General features: G+C 40.4%; 3 protein-coding genes across 5 annotated transcripts in view; 1 reads left to right on the forward strand and 2 right to left on the reverse strand.

The window, feature by feature from the left end:
- The window catches only part of si:ch73-344o19.1 (platelet glycoprotein Ib alpha chain), a 95,331-nt gene that overhangs the window by 49,079 nt on the left and 25,601 nt on the right, over positions 1–20,651 (reverse strand). The window lies entirely within an intron of this gene.
- On the reverse strand, positions 1,830–4,814 carry otol1a (otolin 1a). The gene is made up of 4 exons (XM_007250726.3): positions 4,340–4,814; positions 4,148–4,237; positions 3,177–3,248; positions 1,830–3,036 (listed from the first exon to the last, which is right to left on the reverse strand). The coding sequence occupies exons 1-4, from the start codon at positions 4,773–4,775 to the stop codon at positions 2,144–2,146; spliced, it is 1,491 nt and encodes a 496-aa protein (XP_007250788.1). The 5' UTR covers positions 4,776–4,814; the 3' UTR covers positions 1,830–2,143.
- ppm1la (protein phosphatase, Mg2+/Mn2+ dependent, 1La) lies at positions 10,313–20,479 on the forward strand. Of its 2 annotated transcripts, none has more exons than XM_007250657.4 (4): positions 10,313–11,239; positions 17,226–17,400; positions 17,920–18,081; positions 18,462–20,479. In XM_007250657.4, the coding sequence occupies exons 1-4, from the start codon at positions 10,838–10,840 to the stop codon at positions 18,809–18,811; spliced, it is 1,089 nt and encodes a 362-aa protein (XP_007250719.3). In that variant the 5' UTR covers positions 10,313–10,837; the 3' UTR covers positions 18,812–20,479. The 2 variants fall into 2 exon arrangements, with proteins under 2 accessions (XP_007250719.3, XP_049338764.1); XM_049482807.1 differs by having other exon boundaries at positions 11,032–11,244.

Below are 20,651 nucleotides of genomic sequence, written 5' to 3' on the forward strand. Positions count from 1 at the left end.
GGTGTTGCAACATTCTGGACACTTACCATATTTTTTGGACTATAAGGCGCACCAAATTGTAAGTCGCAATATCAATAAACCTCATTTTTGGATCTATTTTCATACATAAGGCCTTATAATCACTGGATTATAAGGCATTAAGTGTAACTAGTAACTGTGCATAGTTAAACTGAACAAGTGGGTCGCCATGGTTCCCTTCTAATTCAGCAGGTCTTGCCCTCGGAGGGTTGGGCACCTGAGTAAAACAAAACTGTGTTACTTAAATTCTTAAAAAAAAACTTTTCTTCCAAAGTCTACACAGATTTCTCTCCTGAAAACTGTTTATTTAGGTGAGTAATGGACTTCTGTAAGCTTAGAATTCCAGTATTTTACTAATACTGCTCCAGCCTTAGAGCTGGAGAAACTTCACTGAAACTCCTGTATAACGCTGTACTTCCTTAAAACCTGACTGATAGAATTCATACATAAGGTGCACCGGATTGTAAGGTGTATTGTCAATTTTTGGAAAGACTGAAGTCTGAGAATGTCCGAAAAATACAGTACAAAGGAAATTGGTTGTTTTGCTGCCTGTGATTCCACAGACTAGAGAGAGACACTTTCAGTAAAAATTAGGAGTAACTTTAATCAACAGGGCTGAACCAACAAACGTAGTCAAAAAACAAGCACAGGTAAATACCTGAGACAAGCCTATCCAAAACACCAGAGCCAAATACGCAGTCCTAAAGGGATAAACAGTAAACAAAAGTCAAAACTAGGTCATAAACAGAAATCGACAATCAAAGAAATAATGCTCAGTATGCAGCTAAAACAACAAGGGAAATACTTCACAAAGGCCAGAACAAAGAGGCTTGTATTAAATACATGGGAAAACAGCTGAAAAGAATCACAACACAGGTGAGGCTGATCTACCAATCTTCTAAGGGACCAGAAATGCAACCCACCTCTGACTGGCTGAAGGAAAACCACCGAAGAGAAAACGTTTCCACTGGCTATTAACCTGAGCAGGCCTTTCATGGCTTTCAGAGCTCTGAAATAAACCAGAGCAACCAATAGAGCAGACCATTCTGAGGGAGTTGTTATCACATAATCAGCCATAACAAGAAGTGATGTACTCTAAACTTCTGTGGCCTGATGTTTACACCAATGTATTTATAGGATTTGACCTGATTCCTATTTCTAAATTATCAGTATTGGTTGTGGGAATGAGTCAGAAGAAAGATTCAGATGTTGTTATTGTGGTCAGACCACTCGTCTGCGCTGCTCTGGTGGAGTAAACTGTTGTAGAAGTTTTTTCTTCCTGCATAAGGACCATTGGGAGTTTTTGAAGGCGCTATTTGGTCCGGTTAAAACGGACTCTGGTTGGTTTGTACCCTTAGTATGTAAATTGACCGTAAATAGAGTAACCCCACATTTCATTTCATTTATGCTTTTTGGGCATTTAGTATTCCTTAATTCCCAGTGTCATATGTGTATACACTGGACATACGTCCTGACTTTTGCCACCACAGCAGGCAATGATTGTGACCGGCAGCATCTGGCATAAAATGTCCATGTAAACAGACAAGCGACTCACTGGCTGGCAGAAATCACATCTACACATTCGAACAAGAAGCCTCACATACAGTACGTTCATATCCTTCCATGGGACGTAGTACTAGTTACTGTCAAGCTGTCTGTTCACAATTAAAATTTAGTATCAGCAACAGACGCCCATATCAATTTGAAGGGCTTTTTAGATGTTTTTGGACACAGTGTATCTATCCTATCTAAAAGGAAAGAAAAACGCAACACAATGATGAAGTGCAATGTTGTTTTTTTATTATTATACGAGCAGGAAAATATGTATAATAGCAGTGCTACATATCTCCTCTCCAATAAACATTCTTCAAATCAAATCTAAAACTATCTTTACTACCATTTAGGAAAACCATCCCTGAAGGTGCACTCTGTCATCAGATTCAGATGATACGACACAAAGCAGAGTGATTAGTTGCTCGTCAGCTGCTGTTAGTAAGCATGTTTTCTGTATGAGGCTCAAGTAGAATAGGCGGCTCCCGGCTAGACAATGGGTCACTGCTCGCCTAGACGATGGGCACTGATCAGAGAAGTTACCGCGCAAAGATTCCCTCAAGGATTCACCAAATTAGTCTTTAGTGGCGTCAGCGAAAAGTAAGAATCCAGAGAAGGTGCTGTCGTCTTCGCTGCTGGAATAAACTCCATTCCAGTCCCTCAGCGTCTCCAGCCACACTTGGTCCCCGGAGGACAGCCGGATAAGTAGCATGTTGGACGCCTGGTCAATGTCCTGGCCGTAGAGGGAATCACGAGTGCGCAACTTCCGAACTCCGTTCACCACCAGAGCTGCGCGTAAAGGACGATTGCGCACGGTGATGTAGTAGGAAAAGACGTAGACGCCTCCGTACGTGCAGTTGAACTTGCTGATGTTGGGGTCCCAGTGACCTTCCTCGTTATAGATGACCTTGTCGAATTTGACAGGATGTCCAGGGGGAGGAAAGGACCTGCTCGGAAAGAGTCCCACGCTAAAAGCTGAACGCTTCTGAATGAAAGGTTCTCCTTTGGATCCCTTAATCCCCCTTAGACCACGCATCCCTTTGAAGCCTCGAACCCCTTTCATACCAGTCATGCCCCTTTGCCCTGATGGTCCAGGTGGTCCTTTTGTGCCCGGTTCTCCCGGAGGACCTTGAAGCCCTGGATCTCCCTTCTCACCCACAGTCCCAGGAGACCCATCAGTGCCATTGAACCCTGGCATTCCCATGTCCCCCTTTGGTCCTGGTGGCCCAGGTTCACCTTTGTCACCCTTCGCCCCTTTCTCTGCACCACCAGGTTCCCCCGTTCCTCCCTTTTCACCTTTTTCCCCCTTCATTCCATCCAATCCGGCGGGTCCCATCAGACCATGCATGCCAGGCTCGCCCATCTCTCCTTTAGTGCCATTTTGCCCCGGCTCCCCTCTTTCCCCCGGGTCACCTTTCAGTCCACTCAGACCTATGTCTCCTCTGTCTCCTTTAAGTCCTGGATCACCTGGAGATGGAGATGTTACAAAGGAATAGTAATGCTGAACAAAGGAATAATAAAGTTGTACTACATGATTTATGACAATCAACAATTAGATCAAATAAGACAAATCATAACTTTTAGATCCTAATTATAAGTAAACCCACCCTTCTCTCCTGGTATCCCGGAAAGTCCTGGTATTCCCGGCAGCCCCTTATCTCCAGCATCTCCTCGATCTCCTAAAACAAGCAAAAAGTGAGAGGTTATAATACTTACTATTCAATTTACAATGGATTAATTTGGATTTATTCAGAGATGATCTTTTATTTGTTACATTATCAAGAACACAAAAAGACAAATACCAAAGAAAATGCAAGAAGGTCTGATACATCAGCTCACAGACACCTTGTGCTGATCCACATCCACCTTGGAGTAATGAGGGGAAAAAGCGCCATCTACTGTACCCACCCAGAGAGATCAAGGCCAGTTGTGCTCTCTCTGGTCTCCGGCAGCTGATGGCAAGATGCATGACCGGGATTCGAACCAGCGATCTCTCAATTATAGTGGCAGGGCTTAGCCCGCTGGAGCATTTGGTGCTCCAACTGATGTATGAAGTTAATTTGTCGGGATAACCAATAAATATTGGTTGATATTTATTATTGTATAACTTATTAAAAATGACTTAAAGTGACTTAAAATTTATATGAAATGCGACAAATTCAGTATGGCACCTTCACTTCAGTGCTACAGTGTAAGGTACAGTACATTACGGCTTGCTTTACAGTGATACAGCAATCACTGCAATCAATACAAAACGCTACATTTTTGTGATTAAATATTACTGTATTATATAACTGTATTATAATTATATATGCGCAGTAGATTATTTAGATCTTGAATGACTTAAAGATTGTTAAGAGAACCTTGTTTAAATTATAAGGTTATTCATATGTTAATTTACAATTTTCTTCTTTTTTTTCTTTTAATAACATTCTTATTTTCAATCTGGAAAGGCTTAAATAACACAAGTATTTGTTTTATCTTTTATCAAGTCGTAAGTCATCAAATTTGCTACTCAAGTCAGACTTGAATCCAAGTCATGTGACTCGAGTCCACAGGTCTGGTGTGGAAAACTGACCTTTTTCTCCTTGTAATCCAGGAGCTCCAAGAAATCCGGTTGGCCCTGCTGGTCCCTGAGGTCCCATCTCTCCCTTCTCTCCTGGAACACCTGATATTTGGTTAGAAAGACAAAGAAAAAGGGTAAAGAAGGTCCTGAGTTCAAACTGAGCATCTTAAAATCATCAAACATCTCAGTAATCTTTATTCTGACCTCGTGACCCCTTCTCTCCAGCAGGCCCCGGTGGACCCCTCTCTGGTGGGCAGCACTCGCAGAAGTTGAAGAAGCACTCGTTGTAGTCCAGAGTATAGTTCCTCTGGCCAACTCCAGGGGGCATCATGGCCTCGGTGTGGTAGTCAGTGGAGTAGGCATCGCTGGAGTAGGTGGTGCTGTCAGTGGGAGACAGGGAATAGGCGTCCATGATGGACTCTGTGGTCACCTCAGTGGCTGCAGTGCTGGAGGGGATGGGGCTGATGGTGGTGGTGTGGCGAACTCCTACACGGGAGGGCAGCTGTGAGGAACCTTCTCCACCCTGAGGTCTCTTGGTGGGCTTCACCCCGAGTCGATATGGGTTTCTAGATGCTAGAGCCTCTTCCACTGCTACTGTTAGTGCCGTCACCAAGATCACCAGGTGGAGAGAACTGGGCATTTTGTTGACAATGGTGCAAAAAAACTGTGTGTATCCGTGTACCCTAGCAAATGGACAGAAAATTGTGAAAAAAAACACTATAAGGGATGATAAAGAGTCCTTACTTTTACATTTAAATAATTAAATATAAATATAAAATTATTGAATAATAAAAATAACAGTGCCCGTCCGTTGCAAAGAACTGGTTAATTAAATGTAGGATTTTATCTGAGAAATTACGTGACATATCCTGGTTAATCCCAATTAGAAGACTGCCAGTAAGAGCTGTAGTTAGATGGAGTTGCTTTGTCAAAACATCAAAGTGTCCTATGCCATATTGTATCGATAATAATCAAACGCTGGAACATTTTCTGTTTCAATGTAAAAGATCCAAACCTTGTGTCAAATTAATCCAAAAAATATATATATATATATTTGGTATTTTTGAAGATACACTCTCAGACTTTGAAATTGATTGATTTTGTGCATTGTGAAACATAAATTAAGGGACTCAAGATGTCGTATGACAATTGAGCATCTATATGTAAGTGAACGTTATTACTGAACTCAGAAGACCAAAGACTTTGGACACCTAACATCACATAGGTAATGCTTGGGACTTTCTGTCTTTTTAATTATTAATTCATAATCTTGTACATGTAATGATGTCTATGTATGCGTAATTTTGTTGTGTGTATTTCATGTGAATTTGGAAATAATCAGTAAAGTTTCTTTTTTTTTAAAAAAAAAGAAGAAAAGAAACAACATTTCTCCCAAATTCCAAATAAAAATATTGTCATTTAGAGCATTTATTTACAGAAAATGAGAAATGACTGAAATAACAAAAAAGATGCAGAGCTTTCAGACCTCAAATAATGCAAAGAAATCAAGTTTATATTTATAAGGTTTTAAGAGTTCAGAAATCAATATTTGGTGGAATAGCCCTGGTTTTTAATCACAGTTTTCATGCATCTTGGCATCATGTTCTCCTCCACCAGTCTTACACACTGCTTTTGGATAACTTTATGCTGCTTTACTCCTGGTGCAAAAATTCAATTAGTTCAGTTTGGTGGTTTGATGGTTTATGATCATCCATCTTCCTCTTGATTATATTACAGAGGTTTTCAATTTGATAAAATCAAAGAAACTCGTCATTTTTAAGTGCTCTCTTATTTTTTTTACAGAGCTGTAGTTTTCCAACTAACAGATGTTTTACGCACAGATTTCTTAAACACATCATAATAAAAAACAAGTGCCACTGTTCAATGAATGATAAATATTAGGACACGGAAAAATAAATAAAGCTTGTTCCATTCAAACAACATTTTTTACAATTAAACCTTTCAAATTATTTTATTTAATTAATTTAATTAAAAAACATATTTCATGTTTACAAAAAGCATGCCTTACAAAAAGCTTACTTTGTGAAAGTTCACATAAACTATTCTCTTCCTCTTACCCAGGATTGCAATCCATTTGCATTGGTTCAGCCATGTTTTCTACCAGAGAGCCTAAATTGCTACAAATTTAAACTCAGGTTTATCAAAACGACAGAACTTACTTACCTTCTTGATGGAATAGCTCCTTCTCATTCGCCCTTCCTCGCCAACATCACTGCTGCCACCTTTTAACAGCCTGGGCCTCCCCGCTCCCCTGGGCCCAACCAATAAGAGGCCGTTCAGGTGTGCAGGGTCCGGTGGGGTGTACTTGGCATGGGTTTGAGGGTGTGATACCTGAGCAGAAACTAATGAGATGTTTTTAAGTGGGTATCGTATCAGTCAGCCTCATTCTCATGCATCCGTAAACCTTGCATGCACACACACACACACTAAATGCACCGCATTTAACATACCATGCTAATTAATTCAAACTAAATTGCCACAGAAGAACCATGTTTTAGGTCTATAATGAACCTTTTAGTAATTGTGTAAAACTTTAAGATTAAGATACCACTGTAGTTCATGGTAGAATCATGGTTAACTACACATTAATCATAATTACTATCGGTGGGTTAATATTAGTTAACATTGTCGCAATACGGTGCCCTCGATTACTAACAATGATATCATGATACTGTGATTCTGTAAAACTAAAAAAGTGAAATCATAGTTAATTTTCAAAAGGGACCAGATAAAAGTTGGCACTTCTGCCAGAATATCACAAGTTCAAAGCTTCTCAAGTGCTGGGAAGATGAACGCTAGCATGTGCTTCCATAGAGAGATACAGTACCAGTCAAAAGTTTGGTCACACCTTGTCATTCAAAGTTTTATTTTCTTTTTTCAAATTATTTACATATTATTTTTTTTCTACATTGTAGATTAACATTAAAGACATGAAAATAATTAAGAGACACATATGGATTTATGGAATGTAGTAAACATCAGTGACATCATAACCTTTATACTATTTTATTTTCAAGGGACACTTACTGCATGTTCAGCATTCAAAAATATTAAATAAAAATAAATCAATAAATAAGCTGTCCAACCTGTCACTGTACAATGTAAAGGTCATTTTAATATTTTTAGAAGATCAACATGAATCTTTAAAACATAACAGAATTATAATAAACAGTTCAAAATGTTTGCCACTCTCGGTCTTCGTCAAATGCTAATTTTTTACTACCACGCAGCTTGCCATGACAGGGTGAACAAATGCATGTAAAAATAAAAGGCAAAGTGAAAATAATAGGCGATTAAGCTGGGAAAATATAATTTCTGTTTAGTATTTAGGGAATCAAAAGTGGTTCATATGTTGTTTAAGCTTTTAAAATCAATTTTAGTACATTCCTTTTTTAAAAGTGTAAATTAATTTAGGGTTTCTTCCAAGAAATTTTGAATTTTGTGGAGGTTTAAACTGAATTTTTTTAGGTTCATCAATGGCATTGGGTCATTTTTAAGAGCTTTCACATTTTCTGGCTAAGCTTCTCCTAAAACTGTACATTCAGAACATTTAACTTCTGTGAACCTTTTTATATAAGGCTGTAATGCTGACGTTTCTAAAAAGATAAGCGAGTTCCAAATATGTTTCAAAAGAATCCTGATATGTTCTCAAAAAAACCCAATCAAGAACGTCTAAACCCCTCAGAACAATAAGCATGAGGCTGAACGAGTCATGGTTTTCCCATGGATCAAAGAGGATCAGAAACGTGGGGGATTTCAGCGAGGTCTCGAAGGTGTAAACGCACCACACCTGGGAGAGAACGTTCATGTACCTTACACCCCTTCAAACGCTAACACTGAACGCTACCATTTCACCACAACGTCCGCGCTTCACACACACAATCCGCCTCCAGAACATTCAACAAGCAAATTTTCTTACGTTGAGCCCGGGGTCAAGACTTCGCTCAAGAAATCAAGGCTCTCAGAATTCTCAAAGCCAGCAGAGTCTGGCCGAAGCTCAAAGCGAAGTTGAGTAAGAGTAATTGGAACATGAAACAAAGTCGTGGCAAACATTTCTGAAACCTAGCTGAAGGAAATTTAGCACTAGTGACTTTTATGATACAACAGGGTGACCAGCTGGAGGTCCTGAGGTCAACCATGCACAACCCTGTTCACTGTACTCATGGATGTAATGAGACTGATAACCATTATTCCGCTTTACAACTGAGCTCAAAGCCAATAGTCCAGAACATTTGAGTCATTGATTGTGCTGCTGATAAATTGGTCCATTGGGGCACTGGTGGTTTTTCCAATGATCCAGTGATTTATGATCACAGGAGGCCATGAACTCTACTGAATTGAATCCAGTGTCCAATGTGAGATGAAAAGTGAACAATAGCATTGAGGTGAGTGTGATTTACTGGCGAGTGTTGTCAGCATGTTATTTGATGCAGTTAAAACTGTGCTGTGGGCAACTTTGGAGAAGGTCTATCTAGGATCTCTGTACATTTTATTGAGTAAAACCATCATGTCATGTTTTATAATAATACTCTTAATCCATTGTTGAGATCTTCGTCTAAGAATTTCGCTTCTGGGGTGCCTAGTAGGCCCAATGGTCTAAAGTGCTGCCACTATGATCAAGAGATCGCTGGTTCGAATCCCAGTCATGCAGCATGACATGAGTTGCCGGAGCCCCGGGAGAGCACAATTGATCTTGCTTCCACTGGGTGGTTAGATGGTGCTCTTTCCTCTCATCACTCCTAGGGTGATGTGGATCAGCACAAGGCGTCTGTGAGCTGATGTGTCAAGAAATCATGTGTCGCTGCGCTTTCCTCCGAGTGCGCTAACCACCAAGCCACTGTGCCACCCAATGACCTTTCCAAAGCACAGCCAAAGGTAAAACTTTGGCATCAGAAATAGGCGCTGGTTAGTTATTGTATACAATCTTATGCCTAACAAATTTTGGTTAAAACAGATTATCTCAGCACGACCCATACATTTGAATCCACACAGTGTGGAGGAATCTCCTCTTACAGCTCACCTACTTTACTCTACTGCTGTAGAGTTTCAGCACACAAGGGTGGCATTTGGCAGGAGAAGACGGGGGCTTATATGTGTGCTGGGAGTGGTGTATAGACTGTTACCTGAGCTACTCTTCTCCACCTTCTCAACAGCCCCTACAGAGCCCATGCATTAACTTCAACAGGCTCAAGTAAACGGCGCTAAATGGCACAGCCGCATTGCCAGCTGCTCAGAATGCAAATTCTTTCCTTTCTTTACTCAAGTCTTTCTTTTTCTCTGTTTAACTGAGCCCCAACAGAGATCAGATCAGTGATTTGTCTTCAGATAAACGTTAAACAATATTAGTTTTGCATTTTGTTTTTATGGTTTTACCCTATTCTGCACCACTAGTTTATTTATTGTCCACTGTTTACATCTTTGCAAATTTGCACTGCTAAATTGTGATGTACCTGTGTTCTTGCACTGTATGGCTGATCATCATCAGTTCCCAATATAAATCTATTATATTCTCAATATAAACAGTAACTGGTGTTCATTGTTGTTTTGCAGAGTTTAACTGCACTACCTTCATTACACAGACACTTAAAGACTCTACTTTTATACTTTATATTTTAATGTATTTTGTCTGTATCATTATATCTTATCTGTCTGTCTGTCTGTCTGTCTAACCTACCTACCAACCTAACTACCTACCTGCGTGCTTTATACTTTTATACTTGATATTTTCTTGTATTTTTATCTGTATCATTATATCTCATCCTTATTTTCTAGTTCATATGTACTATGTGTATCTGCTACTAGGTGTCCAGAATTTCCCCCTGTGATCAATAAAGTATCTACCTACCCATCTATTTTTCTAAATCTATTTTTTAACATTCCCAAATAAAAACATCTTTTTTCTTTCTTTCCAAATATATACAAATATAACTCATGCTATAGAGGGTTAAGGCTTTTTTTAAAGCACGCTGTTCTTAAACACGGTGGATTTTTTATGCTGTTCGTAATTTTTTTCCCACCTGTATTCCACTGAAGTCACGCTTCCGTGCGCCGGGATTGGCTCCTAATGTGTCGGCTGTCTTTACTAGGATTGGCCAGTAGTTTCACGCTCGCCACTAGCCAACCAATCCTAGCGCAGGAGGGGCGGGACTAGTCGGAATGCTAATGAGCGCGTTTGTTGTGATGTTAGTGAGCGGAGGTCGGCTGCGCGCGGCTTTAGATGTAGCGCTGTTTAATGTGTTTAGTGAAGAATGGCTGTGTGTGTGCTGGTGTTTAATGGTGAAAGCCGTGTTTTAGCTGTTGAACAGGCCGGGAGGAGCCCGGCTTCTCAGCGCTGAGGGGGTTTCACAGCCGGTGCGGCCGCTAGCCCGGAGGATAGCCGAGCCGCGGCTAGCGTTAGCCTGCTTTCTTAAGACTGTGCTGCGACTGGGCGCGAGGAGTCTGAACGTGGGCAGGTTTTTGATTTATTTTTATTTATATTATAGATTTTCATTCATAAATTATGATGGAAAAGTATCTGTAATCTGTCCAGATATCTCCAGTGTTACTGTAAATCAACCTGCTCTTTTACTTTGCATAATAATGGAGTAATTTGAATAAGCAGTTGTAGTCACAGTCCTCAGTCGTCCCCAGTCGTCGTCGTGTCGTCGTTGTGTAGTCTCTCCAGCTGTCCTCGTGCGTGTGATGATAGCAGACACAATGACTCTGCTGTCTCTCCTTGGTCGCATCATGCGTTACTTTCTTCTCCGGCCGGAGACCCTGTTCCTCCTGTGCATCAGCCTGGCCCTGTGGAGCTACTTCTTCCACACGGACGAGGTTAAGACCATCGTCAAGTCCAGCCGCGACGCCGTCAGGATGGTCAAGGGCAAAGTGGCTGAGATGATGATGACGCACGAGGGTCTCGGGGGTCTCCGCGCCCTGGACGCCGAGTTCTCCAACACGTGGGGCTTCCAGGACGCCAACGTTGCCGTGTACTCCATCCAGGGCCGACGAGACCACATGGAGGACCGCTTCGAAGTGCTCACCGACCTGGCCAACAGGAGCCACCCGTCCATCTTCGGCATTTTCGACGGCCATGGCGGCGAGGTGACGTAGGACATCATTTTAATGCTTACTTTGTTTCAACACACCCATTTTAACATTGGAAAAAAGTGGCAGGTGGTGCATGCAATTGCATGCTTGCATGACTGCTAAAGGGCAGTTTATACTTCTGCGTCAAACCTATGCCGTAGTCTTTGCGTATCCAAGAGTGCGCTGCTCATTGGAGTGCGTTTATACTTCTGTGTGCGCATATCAGCAGCTTTGCATCGCTCTGCAGTTTAAACCGACAAGGCTGGAATATGTGGGTGGGAACACGAGGCCTGGTGGACCAATCACAGCTGTGGCTGTTCACGTCATGTGACAGGAAGTTACATTAACAAGGAAGTGCGCATCGGCTATGGCATGGGCTACGGCCTACGATATGCCTATGGTGACCCGTAGGCTAAAGCGTAGGTTTGATGCAGAAGTATATATTGGCCTTAAGGATGGGATTCACAGGGCGTCTCACGATATTGTTGGAAAGGTGACAATAGTAAAGGAATAATATGGATAATGAGGACGTTTTCTGACTAAAAATTGGCATGAAAACAATATTGATTTCAGAAATCAGTACATACATACAATATTTGCACTTTGCACTATATTCTTGTGAAAAAATTCCCTTCAGAAACACAAAACAACCTGCACAGAAACCAGGAATTCACACATCTTGTGGTCTATCCATTTTAAGTAGTAATAAATGTAGGGATTTATTATCTTTTCTTTACAAAAAAACTGAATCTCTAATAAGGGTGTGCCATATCATATCATACGCAATCATATTGCCAACATTTTTGAATATGGTGAATGATATTATACCCTAAAATATTGTGCCATATTTATATAGTGCACCCCTAATATCCATTTATTACAGTAATTTCTCTGATTGTTTATTTAGTTTTATATGTTTAGTTATATTACCTCTATCGTCATCTTCACTCTTCATTCTTACCTGTATCCTAATTTTATAATGAGATTGAAACTGAGAAAAACACTAAGATATACCAGAGCCAGGATCAGGGGGAGGCTGGCTTAACCAGTTCTATTTTCCAGTTCTTTGTATGTGTACCAGCTTTGTACTTTCAGATTATCACCAAAAGTCAGAGTTTAAAGAACAAAGGCTTTAGTTTCAGCTGGCTAATTTCACAGCCACAGATGCTTATCTGTTGTGTTCGGCCGTGGTTTCCCTCCCCCAGTCTGGGAGACATCTGTCACTTCCCCTCTGATCCCCCATCCTCCTGGGATTACCTCAGATGTTCATATTTTTTTAGGTAGTGTGGCTCTTACTGCCTTAATGTTCCTCTGAGCTCTGAGATTCTGCATAGAAGAAGAGTTATTCATTAAAATAGATCTTGTAAGTCAATCAGAACTGTTAGAACGCCACACTCTGATGTCAGTGTGACCCTATATTTGTGACCCATTAACCAAGTTAGCCAATTCCCTGTTGACTGTTGCTCCACAAGCATATTTAATGTAGCTTCTGGTAACTGATACTGATTCTCCAAAGAGATCCAAACTAGATATTAGACTAGAATATTAGACTTTGTATTATTTAAAAATGAATAATAATTAAGGTTTCCAGCAGTATACATACTAAATAAAGACAGTATAACTATTAATTGAAATTAAAGTGTTAAGAATATATGTAATATTCTATTTCATATATTAGTTAGTTCGAAAAACAAAGCTAAATTCCAGATTTTCCAGCACCTGGTGGACCAGTGGAGGACAGCTTTACCAAACCAGCAGTTCATATGATGAAATCATAGAAATAATGCTATAATACAAAAACTTTGGAGATATTTTAATGAACTACTTTTTGTGTGAATGTTATTTGTATTTATTTCACTTTTATTTATCTGAAATAAATTATAAATAATACACTACAACTATCAATTTACAGTAATTCTATAATACTACTTCCCCTATTAACAGCCCATTAGCTAAGTTTGTAGAACCCATTTTATACATTTTTAGTCAACTTTGATATCATGACAAGTCATTACATATGTTTGAGTAAAATTAACATTGATGTTTTATTCGATAAACTACAGACCAAAGTTCTAATATTTAATTTAGAGCATTTTAATTGCAGAAAATGAGAGAGAGCTGAAAGAACACAGAAGATGCAGAGCTTTCAGACCTCAAATAATGCATAATTTATAAAGTTTTAAGAGTTCAGAAATCAATATTTGGTGAAATAACCCTGTTTTTTAATCATAATTTTCATGCATCTTGGCATCATGTTCTCCTCCACCAGTCTTACACACTGCTTTTGGATAACTTTATGCTGCTTTACTCCTGGTGCAAAAATTCAAGCAGTTCAGCTTGATTTGATGGCTTGTGATCATCCATCTTCCTCTTGATTATATTACAGATTTCAATTTGGTAAAATCAAAGAAACTCATCTTTTTTAAGTGCTGATTTTTATTTTTTTTATATTTTTGGACAAAAAACAGAAATCATAGGGCTGTAGTTCACAAAGAAAAATCATCCTAGCCTTCGCCCATTCAGTACTGGTAGCATCATGTAGGGAGGACTGGTTTCAGAAGGGAAATTGAATATGACCTGGAGAATTTTCACGAACATGACTAATGCTTTCACGCTGCTTGAGAGCTGGAAGGGATTCATTTTAATGAAAATTGCTTGTTTTTACTATTTGCTGTTAATGGAAATCACAGTTTTGACCACTTTAGTTAATAATTCAGTTAATAACACAATAATATCCTGAAATAGATTCAAGCAATGGCTATAAAACCTCCACTGGCCAAAAATGGAAGAGCTAATTTCATTTCATTGGCTCAGCATGCTCCGCGCATTCGGTCATCTGAAAATCTAGACTTTATGAGTTGTATTACGATAGATCCATACAAAGCCCTGCATTAAAAATAGCAGATGAAACAGTTGATTACATAATTCTGGCCCTCTGGTCAAGTCAAGTCAAGTCAAGAGGCTTTTATTGTCATTACATCTGAGTACAGGTACACAGTGTGATGAAATTACGTTCCTCTGGAACCATGGTGCAACATAGAACAACAAGCAATAGACAACATAAAGTGCAGGAGTGACGACAGTGCAACATAAAATTATAAAATTATAACACTAAATAACAGTAAATACAATAAATACAAAGGACGAGACAATTTAAAGACAGGACAGTGCAGTACCGATACGGTATAATAAAGTGTATAGTGGGGATAAGGTGCAGAGATGTGTGACATACTGTAACATATAGAACATATATAATCACAGCAGTTACTGAGGTAGAGTTTATAGTTTTTAAGAGTGCAGCAAATAAAGTCATGTCAGCCTCTGTGTGCTGACTGGGTGTGTGTGTGGGTGAAGTTCAGTTCTTGTGAGTGTAAAGGGGGGGGGGGTGTACAGTTTAGTTTTGTGCGAGTGTGTTGGGTGAGTGGTGGGTGGGGTGGGGGTTCAGTTCTGTCTCTGTGCGTTGAGAAGTCTGACTGCCTGGTGGATGAAGCTGTTGCAGAGTCTAGTAGTGGAGGCTCGGATGCTCCTGTATCTTCTGCCAGACGGCATCAGAGCGAAGAGTCCGTGTGAGGGATGGGTGGGGTCGTCCACGATGCTGTTGGCTTTGCGGATGCAGCGTGTGGTGTAGATCTCGGCGATGGAGGGAAGAGAGACTCCGATGATTTTCTCAGCTGTCCTCACTATCCGCTGTAGGGTCTTGCGGTCTGAGGTGTTGCAATTCCCAAACCAGACGGTAATGCAGGTGCTCAGGATGCTTTCTACAGTCCCTCTGTAGAACTTGGTGATGATGGGGGGTGGGAGATGTGCTTTCCTCAGTCTCCGCAGGAAGTAGAGAGTGCCCGCTATAATGATGTGAATGAGTAGTCTGCGGATGAGGCCGCTCTCTCTAATGACCAAAGACATTTGTTCATACAGACGGGGCTCTGGAGGATGCTATAATAATCCCAGAGCTGTCTGTCTGTCTGCTCATGACTGGAATTATGAATGAGGGCCATTAGAGCAGGCTGCTCAGCAGGGATTTGAGATTTATGTCTGAATTGTTGCATTTTACATAAGGCTTCCTGCTAAATATAGTCATAACATCACAACTAGCAACCACAATAATATTGTGATTTTAAAAAATGCATATTTTTGAATAATTCTTTGTTTATAGTTTATGTGCATTGCATTAAATATTCTGCACGTTAGTATTGTACGTTACATTATTTTATCTTACATTGCTATTATTTCATTAAAAATTTACACTTGTTATTGCATATCTTTCAATGTGCTTATCAATGAAAACTTAGCACATAGCAATAATGATAAAAACATGATGTCTTACAGCCCTACTTATATATAATATATAAATAAAATGCAAAAAATAATATAAACAGCCTGTAATAGGTTACCTATAGAAATAACTGAATATATTTCCTTAGCTAATCTCTCACCCTGCCCATAAAATGAATCTCCAGAGTAACAGAACACTCTGAAACCTTCCAGCGCACTTCAGCGATCGATCCCGCGACAGTGACTCAAGGCTGCCTTGACGATAATGAAATCAGAGCGGCGAACATAATTAATACCTGTCCTCAAAAGGACACTGAAGCCTTGGCCTTTACTCTGCTTGAGCAAGCAGGACTGGAGCATTTTTCGGAGAAACCTATGCATTATTTACAATGAGACACTGCATATGCAGCAGGCTTTGCAGAATAAGCAGAACAGAACAGCCAGAAGCTCTGCAGCATCAGCGCGAACCGCTGAAGGGGCTCAATCTGTCTCTATTCTACTTGGAAAGATGTTGCCTAAAGATTTAAACAGTCGCACTTTCTATTTACGGGAGCAAAGGCCAGTTTATACTGGCTGCTGATGCAGCACTGCCAAATTGCATCACAGCGCGAACGTTCGGAGGAAAGCGCAGCGACTCGGTTCTGATACATCAGCTCACAGACGCAGCCTTGTGCTAATCCACATCACTCTAGGAGTGATGAGGGGAAAGAGCGAGAGGGAGAGCAAGGCCAATTGTGCTCTAATGGTGCTCCAGTAGCCGATAGCAAGCTACATGAACATGATTCAAACCAGGAAACTCCTATTATTATTATTAATAATATTGCCCTGTAGCCTGCTCCTAACCCCTGCTAGCACTGCTGGTGCGGTTAGCCGCTAATGCTAATGCTCCAGCCTTAGTGCTCCAGTCTTTACTCACCCAAATAAACAATTTTTAGGAGAGAAATCGGTGTAGGTTTAAATCCAGCTCTCATTTGACTTTAAAAGAACGTCTTTGTTTTTTTATTATTACAGTTTTGTTTACTTAGCTTAGCTTTACTTAACTTACTTAGCTGGCACCCCACCCCCACCACCATCCAGTGGCAAGACCTGCTAAATTAGAAGTTCCTTATAGTGTGTCTTAAAATGCGCCTTGTTTATGAAAATAGACCCAAAAACAGACGTTCATTGATAGTGCGCCTTATAGTAAAACAAATACAGTACATTTGATAAAGGGTAATTAACAGAGAAGTGCAGCATTATGTAGCTTCTAAGTAAAGGGGTATTGGTACATGTAATTACACCTAATTATATAGTAATTACCAGGGTTTTAAAATGCCTATTGTCTGTAATAATACCCATTACTCTGCAGCTAGGTCACAATACATAATTAAAAGGGTCTTTTTGACTGGGACTGGAGCACAAAGAGGAGATGGGTGACTTGGGGTGACCTGAGATGACCTCCTTTCCAGGACCTCTCTCTTATTCTCTCACTCAACTCTCATTCATACGCAAATCCTCTCTCTTTTAGACTGAAGGAGAGGCTCTTAGCTTTGTTGATCAGTAATGGGCTTCACAATTTAAGCAAAAATCATGGAGTATAATAAATACAAGGTTGCTTATTGTTAAGTGCTCTTTCAGACAACATATTCTCATACATTGCAGAACTTTCCTCTGTTTGTCCTTGTGGAGAATTCCTTTAATTCCTGCCTGCATCTCATTAATTCTGTCCTGATGCTCCTTGTTCCTGCAGGCAGCTGCTGACTATGTAAAGGCGCACCTGCCCGAGGCTTTGAGGCAGCAGCTGCAGGCGTACGAGCGCGAGAAGAAGGACACTCAGCTCTCTTATGCCTCCATCCTGGAGCAGCGCATTCTGACTGTGGACCGAGACATGGTGGAAAGGTTCTCTGCCTCACATGAAGAAGCAGGTAGCCAGACTATCTGTGTCTCAGAAAATTAGAATATTATATAAGATCAATTGGTGCTTTTGGTATAGTGTGGGCAGTGTGCCAAGTCCTGCTGGAAAATGAAATCCACATCTCCATTGAGGTTTTCAGCAGAGGGAAGCGGTAAGATATGAAGTGCTGTAAGATTTTGCGGGAAAATAAAACTGCACTTTAGACTTGATAATAAAACACAGTGGATCAACACCAGCAGATGACGTGGCTCTCCAAGCACTTCATGCTTCTCTCTGCTGACAACTTTTATAGAGATGCAGATTTCATTTTTCAGCAGGACTGCCCGCACTTTTCAATGATGATGAGATGCACCTGTATACCATTTACATGTCCATTACAGCCAAATAAAAGCAAATTTTTTAATCTATTCATGTTTAGTTCTGTCTAAAATACTTTAGATAAAACATTAAACACTGACATTATCAAGACTTCCTAGTTGCACCAAACAGACACTAAGTTGCTTATCTTTTTTCCTCCTTACCTGTACAGGTACTACGTGTTTAGTGGCTCTGTTATCGGACCGGGAGCTGATTGTTGCTAACGTGGGAGATTCTCGAGGTGTCCTCTGTGATAAGGATGGAAATGCTGTGGCTCTGTCTCACGATCACAAGCCTTACCAGCTGAAGGAGCGCAAAAGGATCAAAAGAGCAGGTAATAGAGAGGCTGCCTCAGGGCTGCACTCATCTGGATGGACACTACATGTCCAAATGTTTGGATCAACACCAGCAGATGACAGACATGTCTCTCCAAGCCATCACTGATCATCAGTAAATTTTACATTTCATTTAAAGAAAATCAAGGGATCAGAATCTGGAGGAAGAGTGGAGAGACACACAGTCCAAACTGCTCGAGGTCTAGTGTGAAGTTTCCATCAGTGATGGTTTGGAGAGACATGTCATCTGCTGGTGTTGATCCACTGTGTTTTATATGAAATTAAGGAACCTTTTAATGATATTCTAATTTTGTATACTAATGAGATGTACTAGTATAGAAACCTCAGTTTAAGAGAATGTCCTTTTTTTGTCCACCAGGTGGCTTCATCAGCTTTAACGGCTCGTGGCGAGTGCAGGGTATCCTGGCCATGTCCCGCTCCCTCGGCGACTACCCCCTGAAGAACCTTAACGTGGTCATCCCCGACCCGGACATCCTGACGTTTGACCTGGACAAGCTGCAGCCCGAGTTTATGATCCTGGCCTCGGACGGTCTGTGGGACGCCTTCAGTAACGAGGAGGCCGTGCGATTCGTGCGAGAGCGACTGGATGAGCCGCACTTCGGCGCCAAGAGCATCGTCCTGCAGTCCTTCTATCGTGGCTGTCCTGACAACATCACCGTCATGGTGGTGAAGTTCAGGAGCAGTGCCAGCACTAAGACTGGAGAGTAGAGCCTGTTAGAATCTGCCTGCCGTAAACCTTACCTAATCTAAACCTCAGAAGACATGAATATTGGACTCAGCATGTGCATGTATGAATAAATACATGCTTACTGAGGCTATGATCAATTCCGATTTCTGCCACTGTGCCAAACGGACACTTCTTTTAAACTTCTCAAGTCTTTTTTCTATAACTTAACCCAACCCGGATGTTGAAGTGGAGTTTTTGAAACACTCATTTGAAGGAGTAATAGCAAATTTAAAGTACAATGCCTTGGCCAATGCACGTTGTTTTTTGTAACGCAATGTAATGGATAAATATCAAATCCTGCCTGAGTGATCCATGTGGATCTGTATTAATTTACACTGATGCTGCTTGTTATACCTTACTTATCCCATGTATTGGTTCCAATAGTCAAGACTCTTAAACTGAAGTGATAAAGAAACTGCTGCTGCTGTAGCATGTGTGCTGCTGGAGGTAAAACTGTAAAATTTTATTTTTCAGTGATTAAAAATACAACTAATTACATTATCAGATGATTTCAGTCCAACGCTAAATCAAACTTGCACAGTCAAATCAGAATATTATGAACACCTCCTTGTTTCTGCACTTTAATCAGTCCCACAGAGCATATGGGAGCACTTTATAGTTCTTTAATGGTCTCATTCTTTATTTAAAATATCTAGTTGCGGTATGGTAATTATAATACTAAAAAATAGTATTATAAAACTATAATACTGGGACAAGATTTACATTTTTTGCATTTAGCTGACACTCTTATCCAGAGCGCCTTGTAAGGTGGTGGTGTTATCCACTGCACCACACCAACCACATGGAGTGTGCAGACAAGGAGGTGGTCATAATGTTATGACTTGACTTTGCATAACTTGAGCTCAAACCTTTTAAACATATTTCACAGCATTTCTCTAAATCTTTGATGAAAGAAATCTTTCTTTTTACTTTATTTAGTCACTTTAACTCTTTTCTTTCTCAGCCTGAATGTGTCTAGCATGACGAACATAAAATAAAAGTTTGTATTGCTAGGGTACATAGAGATACCTCTGAACTGAACTGAAGATCTGCCACCACATTCTGCATGACCCCATTCAAAATTGAGGTGCTATAAAGCAACAGGTCCAGTATTCAGCTCAAACGCCTGTATTTAGTTTATCACAGCAATACAGATATTAGCCCAGCATTACAGTGTAGTGTAGAAAGCTCCAGTCAGGGGCAGAAAGCATCCTAATTTAGCTCTAGTTTAGCTCTAGACAGCATGGTTTTACATGTACAGTATATCATTTTACATGTTGTGTATATAATACTTGCCTGTAGCATTACTGTTCATTCCCAGCGACTCCTGATTGGTGCTTTAGACGTCTCTGTTGACACTGATACTGACATTTTGCTGCTGAACTGTTTCTCTCACAAGACTACAATAATGTACGCATAACTTTCAGTGCCACTTCCATGATTTTCTTTATTTTCTTTAAATCTATTGGATGGCATTTCACATGGTGTGAAACGTGACTCAGTATTGGCACCAGTAGCACAGTGTTTTGATAAGACGATAAGCTGCTGCCTGTTGACTGTGTTGTTTGTCTTTGCGTGCTTGGTATGATTGTGGGTATGAAACCTTGAAGCAAGAAGCCTAATAAAAATGCCTTTTGCTTTCAGAACTCTGATAGAGTAACTACTTAACTACTGATGTTCCAGCACTGATAGCACTCCCAATCTTAGAGCAGTTCCCAAACTTTATCCTCTTTTTCAAACTCTTTTCTCAACCTTATTCCAAACTCTCGCTCAATTCTAAATTTTGAATAAATTAATAAAGTTATCTTAACCCTTGTGTCA

This window comes from Astyanax mexicanus, chromosome 8 (assembly GCF_023375975.1).
Source record: "Astyanax mexicanus isolate ESR-SI-001 chromosome 8, AstMex3_surface, whole genome shotgun sequence".
In the NCBI taxonomy this organism is placed as follows: domain Eukaryota; kingdom Metazoa; phylum Chordata; class Actinopteri; order Characiformes; family Acestrorhamphidae; genus Astyanax; species Astyanax mexicanus.

Excerpts from the sequence above, each read along its gene's own strand:
- otol1a (XM_007250726.3), bottom strand. The coding sequence starts at position 4,775 with ATGCCCAGTTCTCTCCACCTGGTGATCTTGGTGACGGCACTAACAGTA. Across the intron at positions 4,238-4,339 it reads TGGAGAGAAGGGGTCACGAG|GTGTTCCAGGAGAGAAGGGA; the intron begins GTCAGAATAAAG and ends ACCAAATATCAG. Across the intron at positions 3,037-3,176 it reads CGGGATACCAGGAGAGAAGG|GTGATCCAGGACTTAAAGGA; the intron begins GTGGGTTTACTT and ends CTCCATCTCCAG.
- ppm1la (XM_007250657.4), top strand. The coding sequence starts at position 10,838 with ATGATAGCAGACACAATGACTCTGCTGTCTCTCCTTGGTCGCATCATG. Across the intron at positions 11,240-17,225 it reads TCGACGGCCATGGCGGCGAG|GCAGCTGCTGACTATGTAAA; the intron begins GTGACGTAGGAC and ends TTGTTCCTGCAG. Across the intron at positions 18,082-18,461 it reads CAAAAGGATCAAAAGAGCAG|GTGGCTTCATCAGCTTTAAC; the intron begins GTAATAGAGAGG and ends TTTGTCCACCAG.